This window comes from Capra hircus, chromosome 4, assembly GCF_001704415.2.
Source record: "Capra hircus breed San Clemente chromosome 4, ASM170441v1, whole genome shotgun sequence".
In the NCBI taxonomy this organism is placed as follows: Eukaryota; Metazoa; Chordata; class Mammalia; order Artiodactyla; family Bovidae; genus Capra; species Capra hircus.
Genome location: NC_030811.1, coordinates 57,546,370 through 57,558,638, shown reverse-complemented (window position 1 = coordinate 57,558,638; position 12,269 = coordinate 57,546,370). Strand labels below are relative to the sequence as shown.

Here is a 12,269-nt window from a genome sequence, read left to right as displayed (position 1 = left end):
AAAGGGGAGGGGGTGTGACTAGTTGTTGCAAACTTCTTGATGTCAGAATCCTTTTTTTTTTTTTTTTTTGCTGTTGTCGAACAAGGAATCAGACTTCTTTTATATAAACCAAAGGGGAAGAGGGTGTGACTAGTTGTTGCAAACTTCTTGATGTCAGAATTATTTATTTATTTATTTTTGCCGTTGTCAAATAGGCAGGGCCACAATGTTCCTATAAGCCACCACCAAGACAAATGTTATTCTCTGTTCTGCAACTTTCTCTATGAATGGAGTTATACGTGTAAAAGTCAGAGCCTTGAGAATGGGGTATCCATATATTTCAGTCTACAGGCAACATTCTTAACTTGATGCAAAAGCAATAAAATATGAAATGGATCCAATATGTGGTCAGATTTGTTCTTCTTATTGCACTCAGATGTCCAGGGAACAGTGAGTTTGAAGGGGTGGCTTTTCCCTGGTGGCTTAGACAGTAAAGAATCCACCTACAATGTGGGAGTTTCAATCCCTGGGTTGGGAAGATTCCAAGAAGGGAACGGCTACCCACTCCAGTATTATTGCCTAGAGAATTCCATGGACGGAGAAGCATGGCAGGCTATAGCATAGTCCATGGGATTGCAAAGAGTCAGACACAACTGAGGGACTTTCACTTTTCACCCGAAAAATTGGTAATTCTCAATGTGTTTGGATTAGTTGGCGTCAGTAATAACCCTCTTCTTCAGGAATAAAAAAATGTATAAAGATTAAACTAAACCTTTGATAAGGTATGTGACACAACCTTATAATTGAGCCCCCCAAATGGATGGAAGCAGTCCATGAAGAAGAGCCTTCATCATTTTAATCATGGGCAGCCATGATTAAAAGTGTTGGGAAAAAGGCTATTTCGTCTTACTGGGTAGAAGTACTCAGTTCTTGGATCAATCATGAGCAGTGAATAAATAACCTACAATTTTCCCTTCTGCATCCCTCTTTCATGGAGAAAAACCCAATGTGAACTGGAAATGAATTTAAAGGTACTATAAATGAATGAATAAATGAATAAAAAAGAAGCCAACCAGAAAAGAGCAACTGATTTGCCCTGCCCCTCCTTTGAGAACAGTGGGAGAAGTAAATGAGATTATGAGTGTAAAACGTTTCGGAAAACATGTCTCAGATTTCTATTCATGTTATCTCACTTGTGGTGGAGTGAGTGTCTAGGCCTCCTAATCCTCAAATCTGCCCATATACTATCAAGCCTCTTTATGTTTCGGAGAAGCAAAAGTATGGCCCAAGATCTTAAACAATGTGGACAAGATTACAAACCACACCTGGAGCCCAATTCTCTTACATCAAAGTCCCTTTTCCAAGTGCAGCCCCGAAGCGCTGGTTCCTTGCATCCCGGATACTGAGGATGGTCACGACCCAAGCACAACAATGACAACCACGTTTCCTGATGTCCAGCCAGTCACTATTAAACTGTGTAACTTATTCAATTTACTCAAGCAGCTGGACATGCCCCATTAAAAAATCCAAACTAATCCTTTAGCTGTCATGAATATATGAAACAGGAACACAAATGTCTTAACAAGCAATGGCAATATGCTGACTATCAAAACTTAGGAGGTTTGTTGTTAATTGCTAATAATACTCTTTATAAAAATGTTATTGCACGGTATATAAAATATTTCTAAATAAAGTTTCTAAAATGGATGAACTGATGTTGCCATTTAGTATAACATACACATTTTGAAATAGAAAATGCATTGTTGTAAAACTTAACTTCTTTATTTACTACAACACAGAACATTTTATTTTTGGACATCAGTGGGTTTTATTTTGTTACATTCTCACTTATTCAGCGGAAAACAAAAGTCAGGAAAATCACATAGTGACTAGTAGTAACCTATCAGGAAATGAGAGCAAGCATGTAGACCATTCTTTGTTTGGATTGATGTTAAATCAACTGATCAGTAAAGCCTTTCTTTCTGTCTAATAATTAGGACAGATTCCCTGTTGCAAATAGTGTTGGACTAGGAGTCTTCTGGAAATAAAGGCTTTCACTTTATACATGGAACAGTCACAAAATATAGATAGCTTACTTTGACTCACTGGATTTGTTCATTCTAAACTGCCATGAGATTCAGAGAAATGGATATTTTCTCATATGTTGTGCAACAGTTTCTCCAAATATCTGCTCACGCCCAGTTAAGCTAACAAGACATCCAGACACTCCATCATCTCAGTGTGGGACACAGAGGTGGCCACATCCATCATACACACATATATAATTAGGAGACTTGGGGAATATGCTAAGAGGGCAAGAAATCATTTGCTTCTTCGGTTATGCTTTAGTGACGAATATACATTTCTTGGTAACCAGCCAATCAGTTTTGGAAATAATGTCAGACCATGACCCAATAAAGTCTAACAGCCTATCCCTTGCTTACATGCACCATTAGAGCCTGTCGCCAATCACTAGCCATCTCTCTCAGGCATACTTTCCTTTCTCTGGAAGCAGAAATACCCCAAAATAAATTTGCCCTTCTCCAGAAAAAACACACTCCCCATTCAACAGCAAATCCTGATCCAAAGAAAAAATTAATTCAGGCAGGCAATTTTGATCTCTTAGAAAACTTTCCTTAAAAATGACAAATGTGTGTGATGGTAAAGCCATCCAATATATCTGCATGCTGCCTTATTAAATTAAAAACACTTGATTTATTTATACAATGTCTTCAATGGCTTACAGATTAGGATCCTAGAAACAATACATGTCTTATAGCAAAAAATATACATATAATAATCCACCTATAGTTTATATAAATGATGAAATGCTTCTGAATATATCTATATATGTACACATATATACTCTATGTGTGTGTGTTTGCAGAATCAGCACACAAATACTGCAGTCTTTCATTGGCTCTTCCACTTCAGTGTCAAGGACACTAGGTTCAAAGTCTGAAGGAATGGAACAAAGGTCACCGCTGAGGACAGAGGACTGGCTTGATGCACCTTCCTTTGTGAAGGACCAGATTTGCTGGGCAGTGACACCCAGCCACGCACGGCTTATTGCAGGGGCCGATCTCATTCCAGTTGTCACAGGTCTTGGCACATCCTGGGCCACAGGTGTCATACACGGCCCCATGCTTACACTGGGTGGCTGGAAGAGAGACGAGATGAAGGGTGAGATGTGAGGAAACAACCAGGTTAATTCACCCTCAGCCCATGCCATTCCCGCAGGCTCGTGGCACTCGTGGCACAGGTCTCCCCACAGCACAGGTGCACATCGCCTCCAAACAGAAGAACAAGAACCAGCACTTCCCAGACACTCGGAATCACCTGCACCTGGGAAACAGGAAACACTCACCGGCTGAGCCAGTGAACTTCAAAATGAGAGAAAACGCAAAAGCTTTATTCCCAGGTAGGAAAGACTATACATTAGTAAGAAGAAGTGAAGTCGCTCAGTCACGTCCGATTCTTTGTGACCCTATAGACTATAGCCTACCAGGCTCCTCCGTCCATGGGATTTTCCAGGCAAGAGTACTGGAATGGGTTGCCATTTCCTTCTCCAGAGGGTCTTCCCAACCCAGAGATAGAACCCGGGTCTCCCACATTGTAGACAGATGCTTTACCATCTGAGCCACCAGGGAAGCTTTACTAATACATGAGTAAAGCTACATGCAAATCTACGGGTTACCTAGGTATTGAGAATGGTTTGAAAAGTTAACTCCAGTTAACTTCCAGTTGTTGAGCTGCAATGAATAGGAATCATTGTTGCAACTACCTTGATATTCAGATATACAGAATCACACATACAGGAGATGCAGTTTCGATCCCTGGGTTGGCAAGATTCCCTACAGTAGGAAATGGCAACTCACCCCAGCATTCTTGCCTAGGAAATCCCATGGACAGAGGAGCCTGGTGGGCTACAGTCCATGAGATCGCAAAGAGTCTGACACGAAGCGACTAAACACCACCACCAACAACTCATAGAGGAAAAAAATCTGCCAAGGATATTAGAAATGTGTGACATACTTTAATCTAGTTATCATGTGTTGAATTAATCAATTTGAAACTGGTTAGAGCGAGAGGTGGGTAGAGCCCAACAGAGAAAATTTAGATGTGTGACTGGGGAGAGGGAAGTAGCTGGCTGGCTGGTCAGAGAATATGAAAATGATGATGTAGCCAAATCATAGCAATTTTCTATCTTTGTTCAGTTGGAGCTAAAATGATTTTGACAGTATTCTGAAACTTACTGCAAATTCATGAATAGATTTGTCAGAAAAAAAAAATACTGCCAACATTCTGGAAGTTTTATGACACATAGACTTTTCCATCTGAGTTACTTCCAATGACAATCAAAGGTGGTACCCCTCATTCTCAGGAGGAGGGATGTTGACACATGTAAGAATTCAGAAGAATCCTCTTGAAGAACAGTAATAACCATCCAAACTCCATTTGTAGCTGTTTTTGTCTTCAGTTCACGGCATGCAGCTCCTAGAATACCTGGAAATCTCCAGAGTGTTTGTATGCCAATAGGGCTGGTGGTTGGGGTACCCAGACAGCCTCAGAATGGGGACTGCTCACCAGAAAGACCAAAGCATGATTAAAGGCTTGGAACTTTCAGCACTTTTTTGCCAGGGATGCAGACAGGGACTGGATATTGAGCTTATCACTTTCAGTCAATGATTTAATCAACTGTGCCTACATAGGGACTTCTCCATACAAATCCCTAGATGACTAATGACAGGGTTCAGAAAACTTTGGAACAGGAGGACACATTGAGGTGCTGGGATTATGGTGTCCCCGCTCTACTGGGACAGAAGCTCCTGTGTCTGGGGGACCCTTCTGGAACTTACTCTCTGTGCCTCTTTATTTGGTTGTTCATTTGTATCCCTGATAATAAACAGCTCAGACACTTCATTAGAGAATCCCAGCTGCAATGCAGGAGAACCAGGTTCAACCTCTGGATTGGGAAAATGCCCTGGAATAGAAACTCACTCCAGTATTCTTGCCTGGATAATCCTAAGGACAGAAGAGTCTGGCAAGCTATAATCCATGGAGTAGCAAAGAATAGGACACAACTGAGCAACTAACACTTTCACTTTACTTTCAAGAGTAAATAAGTGTTTTTCAGAGTTTTGTGAGCCCTTCTGGAAAATGATTAAGCCCAAAAGGGAAGGAGGCTGTGAGAACAGCTCTCTGCCCCTACTCTGTAGCCAAGTGGAGCAGAGAGAGGGTAACCTAGGGACTCAGTACTTGGCAACCAGCATCTGAAATGAGGTATCTTATGGGACTGAGGCCTTAAACCTGTGGAGGTTGATGCTAACTCTGGGCAGTTAATCTCAAAACTCTACTCAATGTCCTATGGTGACCCAAGTGGGAAGAAAATCCAAGAAAGAGTGGATATAAGTATACATATAGCTGATTCAGGCTTCCCTGGTAGCTCAGCTGGTAAAGAGTCTGATTGCAATGCAGGAGACCCTGGTTTGATTCCTGGGTCAGGAAGATCCCCTGGAGAAGGGATAGAATACCCACTCCAGTATTCTTGGGCTTCTCTGGTGGCTTAGGCAGTAAAGAATCTGCCCACAATGCAGGCGACCTGGGTTTGATCCCTGGGTTGGGAAGATCCCCTGGAGGAGGTAATGGCAACCCACTCCAGTATTCTTGCCTGAAGAATCCCCATAGACAGAGGAGCCTGGTGGGCTTCAGTCCATGGGGTTGCAAAGAGTCGGACAAGACTGAACAACTGAGCACAGCACAGCACACAGCTGATTCACTTTGCTATGCAGTAGAAACTAACACAACGTTGAAAAGCAACTAACTTCTTGTAGACACCTTCTCTCTCTTGGGCTTCTTTACACCTCTTTAACACTAAAGGTTCAAATTGCCTTCAAGACCCTTTCCCTGACATTCTTTTCTCTTCTCATTAATTCTCTTCTCCTACCTTCCTTTCTTCTTTCTTCCCTTCCCTCTCTTTCTCTATCAGTTATTACAATATTAGCTCCAATTTCCAGTCAAAACACTCTGAAATTGATTATCATTAGCTTGGATTCTCTCCCCAAATCAATCATTTTCCAAGTCCTAATTCAAACATCCTCTCCTTCAAGTAGCTTCCTGGATCTCTCCAAGATACCCTTCCCTGCTCTGCACCCAGCAGCACTTCTCACATGATGGTTACCTGTTTACTTGTTTTAATCCCCCAGATACTGTGCATCTGTAGGCTTCTGTTGTGGCTCAGCTGGTAAAGAATCCACCTGCAATGCAGGAGACCTGGGTTCGATCCCTGGGTTGGGAAAATCCCCTGGAGAAGGGAAAGGCGATCCACTCTAGTATTCTGGCCTGGAGAATTCCATGGACTCTATACTCCATGGGGTCGCAAAAAGTCGGACACCACTGAGCGATTTCATCTCATTGTGCATCTGTAGTTCCTATTTGGAGATGCTCACAAGGGTCTCCTAAGAGTCTTTTAAAAGACATATATTCCTCAGTCCCTTCCCTAAAGATTTTGCTCTGTGTCCACAGTGGAACCTTGGGCAGCTGTAAATTTTAAAGGTTCCAGAGGTCACTATAACAAGCACCCTTGCTTGAACAGAATGAACCACCAAAGCTGGGGCTCCTGAGGGCAGAGTCCTTGTCTTCCATGATGTAAAGTTCTGGCACAAGGCCAAGCACAGAGGAGCAGCTTAATAAACGCCTGTGCCTGTTGGATGATGATTTAATCTTAATGAAGTTCCATCCATCATCTTGATTCCCAATTTGGATTACATTTGGCTGGCCTTGAGTTCATTTTCCACTCTGCTGCTTCCAGAATGCCTCTTTCAACTCACTTTTCACTCCAGATACTTTATTCCCCTCAGATCTCGCAAAGATCCCTCCTACTATGAAAACTCGGCAGAATTTCCTGTCTCTCTCACCCGCGCTCTTTCCTGTTCCCTCCTTCTCCTATAGACATGCATTCCCCCACGTCTTTTCCTCTCTCTGACCTCTCAAGTCTTTCTTCTAACTGCACCACGTACTTTCCTACTGCTTCTCTGTGACATCTTACCTTTGACTACTGAACAGATATTTTCCTCACCATTTGTAGGCAGAAAATGCGGAACTACTAGGGGAAAAGTGGATTATTTTCAGCATTGCTATTCAATTCAAATTAAATCAATAAACTTTTACTGAGTATCTATTATGGGGCAGGCATCCTCTAAGGCCAGGGAATCTGATGTGAATCGGATATCATCTCTGAGCTTTAGTCTCAGGAGCCAGGACGTAGAATCAAATGGGTGATTTAAGCCAGTTCTAATGAGGTGGATGAACCTATACCCTATTATACAGAGTGAAGTAAGTCAGAAAGAGAAAGATAAATATCATATTCTAACGCATACATACAGAATCTAGAGAAAACGAACAGAAGAATTTATTTACAGGGCAGCAATGGAGAAACAGACACAGAGAATAGACTTATGGACATGGGGAGAGGGGAGGGGAGGGTGAGATGTGGAAAGAGTAACATGGAAACTTACATTACCATATGTAAAATAAATAACCAACAGGAATTTGCTCTATGGCTCAGGAAACTCAAACAGGGGTTCTGTACCGACCTAGAAGGGTGGGATGGGTAGGGAGATGGGAGGGATGTTTAAAAGGGAGGGGATATATGTATACCTATGGCTGATTCATATTGAGGTTTGACAGAAAACAAAAAAATTCTGTAAAGCAATTATCCTAAAAAATAAAAATAAATATTGTTATGGGGAGGGAGGTGGGAGGCGGGTTCATGTTTGGGAACGCCTGTAAGAATTAAAGATTTTAAAATTTAAAAAATTAAAAACTAAAAAAAAAATAAATAAATAAAATTGATGGAAATCTAAAAAAAAAAAACAAATGGGTGAAGGAGACACAGAGATGGATTCTTAATTAAATGCAAGATGAACACATTAGACAGTGAGAATGAAGTACAGTGGAACAACAAATGGGTGAAGGAGACACAGAGATGGATTCTTAATTAAATGCAAGATGAACACATTAGACAGTGAGAATGAAGTACAGTGGAACAGTAAGAGAGACATCAACTCAACATTCAGGGCTCCTGAAAGATGATGCTGTGAAAGTGCTGCACTCAATGTGCCAGCAAGAAAGGCAATGCCAAAGAATGCTCAAACTACTGCACAATTGCACTCATCTCACAAGATAGTAAAGTAATGCTCAAAATTCTCCAAGCCAGGCTTCAGCAATATGTGAACCGTGAACATCCAGATGTTCAAGTTGGTTTTAGAAAAGGCAGAGGAACCAGAGATCAAATTGCCAACATCCACTGGATCATCGAAAAAGCAAGAGAGTTCCAGAAAAAACGTCTATTTCTGCTTTATTGACTATGCCAAAGCCTTTGACTGTGTGGATCACAATAAGCTGTGGAAAATTCTGAAAGAGATGGGAATACCAGACCACTTGACCTGGCTCTTCAGACACCTATATGCAGGTCAGGAAGCAACAGTTAGAACTGGACATGGAACAACAGACTGGTTCCAAATAGGAAAAGGAGTACGTCAAGGCTGTATATTGTCACCCTGCTTATTTAACTTCTATGCAGAGTACATCATGAGAAACACTGGGCTGGAAGAAGCACAAGCTGGAATCAAGATTTCTGGGAGAAATATCAATAACCTCAGATATGCAGATGACACCACCCTTATGGCAGAAAGTGAAAAGAAACTAAAGACCTTCTTGATGAGTGTGAAAGAGGAGAGTGAAAAAGCTGGCCTAAAGCTCAGCATTCAGAAAAATAAGATCATAGATCCGGTCCCATCATTTCATGGCAAGTAGATGGGAAAACAGTGGAAACAGTGTCTGACTTTATTTTGGGGGGCTCCAAAATCAGATGCAGATGGTGGTTGCAGCCATGAAATTAAAAGACGCTTACTCTTTGGAAGGAAAGTTATGACCAACCTAGACAGCATATTCAAAAGCAGAAACATTACTTTGCCAACAAAGGTCCGTCTAGTCAAGGCTATGGTTTTTCCAGTGGTCATGTATGGATGTGAGAGTTGGACTGTGAGAAAAGCTGAGCACAGAATAATTGATGCTTTTGAAGTGTGGTGTTGGAGAAGACTCTTGAGAGTCCCTTGGACTCTGAGGAGATCCAATCATCCATTCAAATGAGATCAGTCCTGGGTGTTCTTTGGAAGGACTGATGCTAAAGCTGAAACTCCGATACTTTGGCCGCCTCATGTGAAGAGTTGACTCACTGGAAAAGACTTTGATGCTGGGAGGGATTAGGGGCAGGAGGAGAAGGGGACGACAGAGGATGAGATGGCTGGATGGCATCACTGACTCGATGGATGTGAGTCTGAGTGAACTCCGGGAGATGGTGATGGACAGGGAGGCCTGGTGTGCTGCAATCATGGGGTCGCTAAGAGTTGGACATGACTGAGCGACTGAACTGAACTTAACTAGGGATTTAGGAAAACTTCAGAAAATAGATCCCACTTAGATATTAAAAGGTGACAAGACACTGCCAGACAGACAATGGCAGAAGTTTTCCAGAGAAAGCATGGTGCCAGGGGAGGGCGGTAGGAGGGCAAAGAGGGTACAATCAGCAACAACAAGCAGCCATGACCCAAGCAGAAACTGGAGGATCCTTGGTTTGTTGAAGGAGAAGCAAGGAATTTGAGAATGAGAGTGGGAGGAGGCAAAGGCAGAGAGGTGGGCAGGGGCTGTAATCCTTGAGGGAGCCTTAGAAGGGTTTTAGGGAGATAATATGATTAAATTTGCCTTCAATTTGGCACAACTTTTATACAATCCTAGAAAGCTAATCCTGACTTGGATCTTGTTTTATCCTCCATGTATCCAATATTTTTTCAAACTTGTAAAAGGCAAACAATACTGACAACGTAAATGTGATCTAGTTCATACACGTGCATTTGAAAAGGTTTCATTTGATAAAATACATGTTTCAAAAACTAGAAAATTACCAGAGTGGTTAGGGGTATATTTGTGCTCAGTCATTTCGGTCATGTTAGACTCTTTGCAACCCTATGGACTGTGGCCCGCCAGGCTCCTTAGTCCATGGGATTCTCCAGGTAAGAATACTGGAGTGGGTTGCCATGCCCTCCTCCAGGGGATCTTCCTGACCCAGGGACTGAACCCAGGTCTCCTGCATTACAGGCGAATTCTATACAGCTGAGCCACTGGGGAAGTCTGGGGCTAGGGTTAACAGGTTTAAATTCTTAAGGGGGCACATAAACAGCTATTCTATAAAGCATGCAAGGAGCATTACATGTCACTTTATGTGGTGCCCCATGAAGGCATTATGTGTTGGCATTATCAATGCAATTAGTAAGCATAGATTTGTGCCCTTTGGGACTCAGCTGTTCCCACACCCCTCTTCTGTGCTGAAGGTTACAGTGCTGACTGTATCTCCTAATCCTTAATAGGAGATGTCTAGTCACCAAGGAGGATATCAGTGTGTATAAGTAGAGCAGAGATGCTGCAGGGAAGGGGCTAGCATCACCTTGAGTCTGCAGAGTAAAGCAAGGAGGAAACTATCCACAGAATCCAGCAGATTGTCTCATTTGCTGCAGAAATACACATACCACTTTGAATACCCCAGAATCTTTCCCGCTTATAAAATGTATTCCTGAAAGTTCAGTGACAAGTAGCAGAAAATCTGCTAAGGATGGCAAAGCAAGATGCAGGAGCAAGACCATAGGAAAGTTATTGAGTCAAAAGGTACCAAGTAACAATGATTAGGAACAGGTGAATAGAAACTGGAAAGGTCCACACAACATAACGTAACAGCAGAAGATAAGATAGTTAGATAGCATCACTGACTCAATGGACATGAATCTGAGCAAACTATCAGAGAGAGTGGAAAACAGAGGAGCCTCGTGTGCTATAGTCCACAGGGTCCCAAAGAGTCGGACAAAGTGACTTAGTGACTGAATGACAACAACAAACACAACAAATATTTTAATAAATTCAGTATCAGTTCAGTCGCTCAGTCGTGTCCGACTCTTTGTGATGCCATGTTGTGCCCGACTCTTTGTGACCCCATGAACCGCAGCACACCAGACCTCCCTGTCCATCACCAACTCCTGGAGTTTACTCAGACTCACGTCCATCGAGTCGATGATGCCATCCAGCCATCTCATCCTCTGTCGTCCCATTCTCCTCCTGCCCCCAATCCCTCCCAGCATCAGTCTTTTCCAATGAGTAAACTCTTCGCATGAGGTGGCCAAAGTACTGGAGTTTCAGCCTTAGCATCATTCCTTCCAAAGAACATCCAGGACTGATCTCCTTTAGGATGGACTGGTTGGATCTCCCTGCAGTCCAAGGGACTCTCAAGAGTCTTCTCCAACACCACAGTTCAAAGCATCAATTCTTTGGTGCTCAGCTTTTCTCACAGTCCAACTCTCACATCCATACATGACTACTGGAAAAACCATAGCCTTGACTAGAGGGACCTTTGTTGGCAAAGTAATATCTCTGCTTTTGAATATGCTATCTAGGTTAGTCATAACTTTCCTTCCAAGGAGTAAGTGTCTTTTAATTCCATGGCTGTAGTCACCATCTGCAGTGATTTTGGAGCCCCCAAAATAAACTCTGACACTGTTTCCACTGTTTCCCCATCTATCTGCCATGAAGTGATGGGACCAGATGCCATGATCTTAGTTTTCTGAATGTTTTTCACTTTCCTCTTTCACTTTCATTAAGAGGCTTTTTAGTTCCTCTTCACTTTCTGCCATAAGGGTGGTGTCATCTGCATATCTGAGGTTATTGATATTTCAATAAATTAGTTGATGCTTATATAAATATACAAATATACACTCATATGTAAGGATATATATATAAATTTTTAACTCATATTTTTGTTTCTATTTTACAAGTAATGTTTATTCTTACAATAGGCTGACTTTTTTTTTACAGTGTACTTGCTTATTTGTGCTCTCCTAATAATTAAGAACAGGGGCTATAATGCAAACTGACCTGGGTTTGAGTCCTAGCTTTCTTACTTTCTAGCTCTGTGATTTTTAGCAAATTACTTAAATATTCTAAGCCTTAATGCCCTTTACTGTAGAATGTGGGTAATACAGATTAGAGTGGGGATTAAATAAGATAAAATGTAATATAAAGTGCCAGAATAGTCCTTGGGGCAAAGGAGGTGCTTAGAAAATAGTACATATTAATATAAATGTTCATTATTAAACTTTTATAGACCTTCACAATAGCCTTCTGCACATCATACTGTGTTTAGTAATTCCTGTACTTAACTAGAGTTTCATTAGTCCTTCTCACCA

The 12,269-nt window shown here is 41.8% G+C and overlaps 1 protein-coding gene across 2 annotated transcripts in view; it reads right to left on the bottom strand.

Moving 5' to 3' along the window:
• BMPER (BMP binding endothelial regulator) overlaps positions 1,740 to 12,269 on the bottom strand; it is a 256,680-nt gene continuing 246,150 nt past the window's right edge. The window contains exon 15 of one of the 2 annotated variants that reach the window (XM_005679197.2): positions 1,740 to 3,139. In XM_005679197.2, the coding sequence (XP_005679254.1) occupies positions 2,958 to 3,139 (182 nt within the window). In that variant the 3' untranslated portion in view covers positions 1,740 to 2,957. The remainder of the gene's footprint in view (positions 3,140 to 12,269) is intronic. The other variant, XM_013963327.2, reaches the window with a different exon arrangement.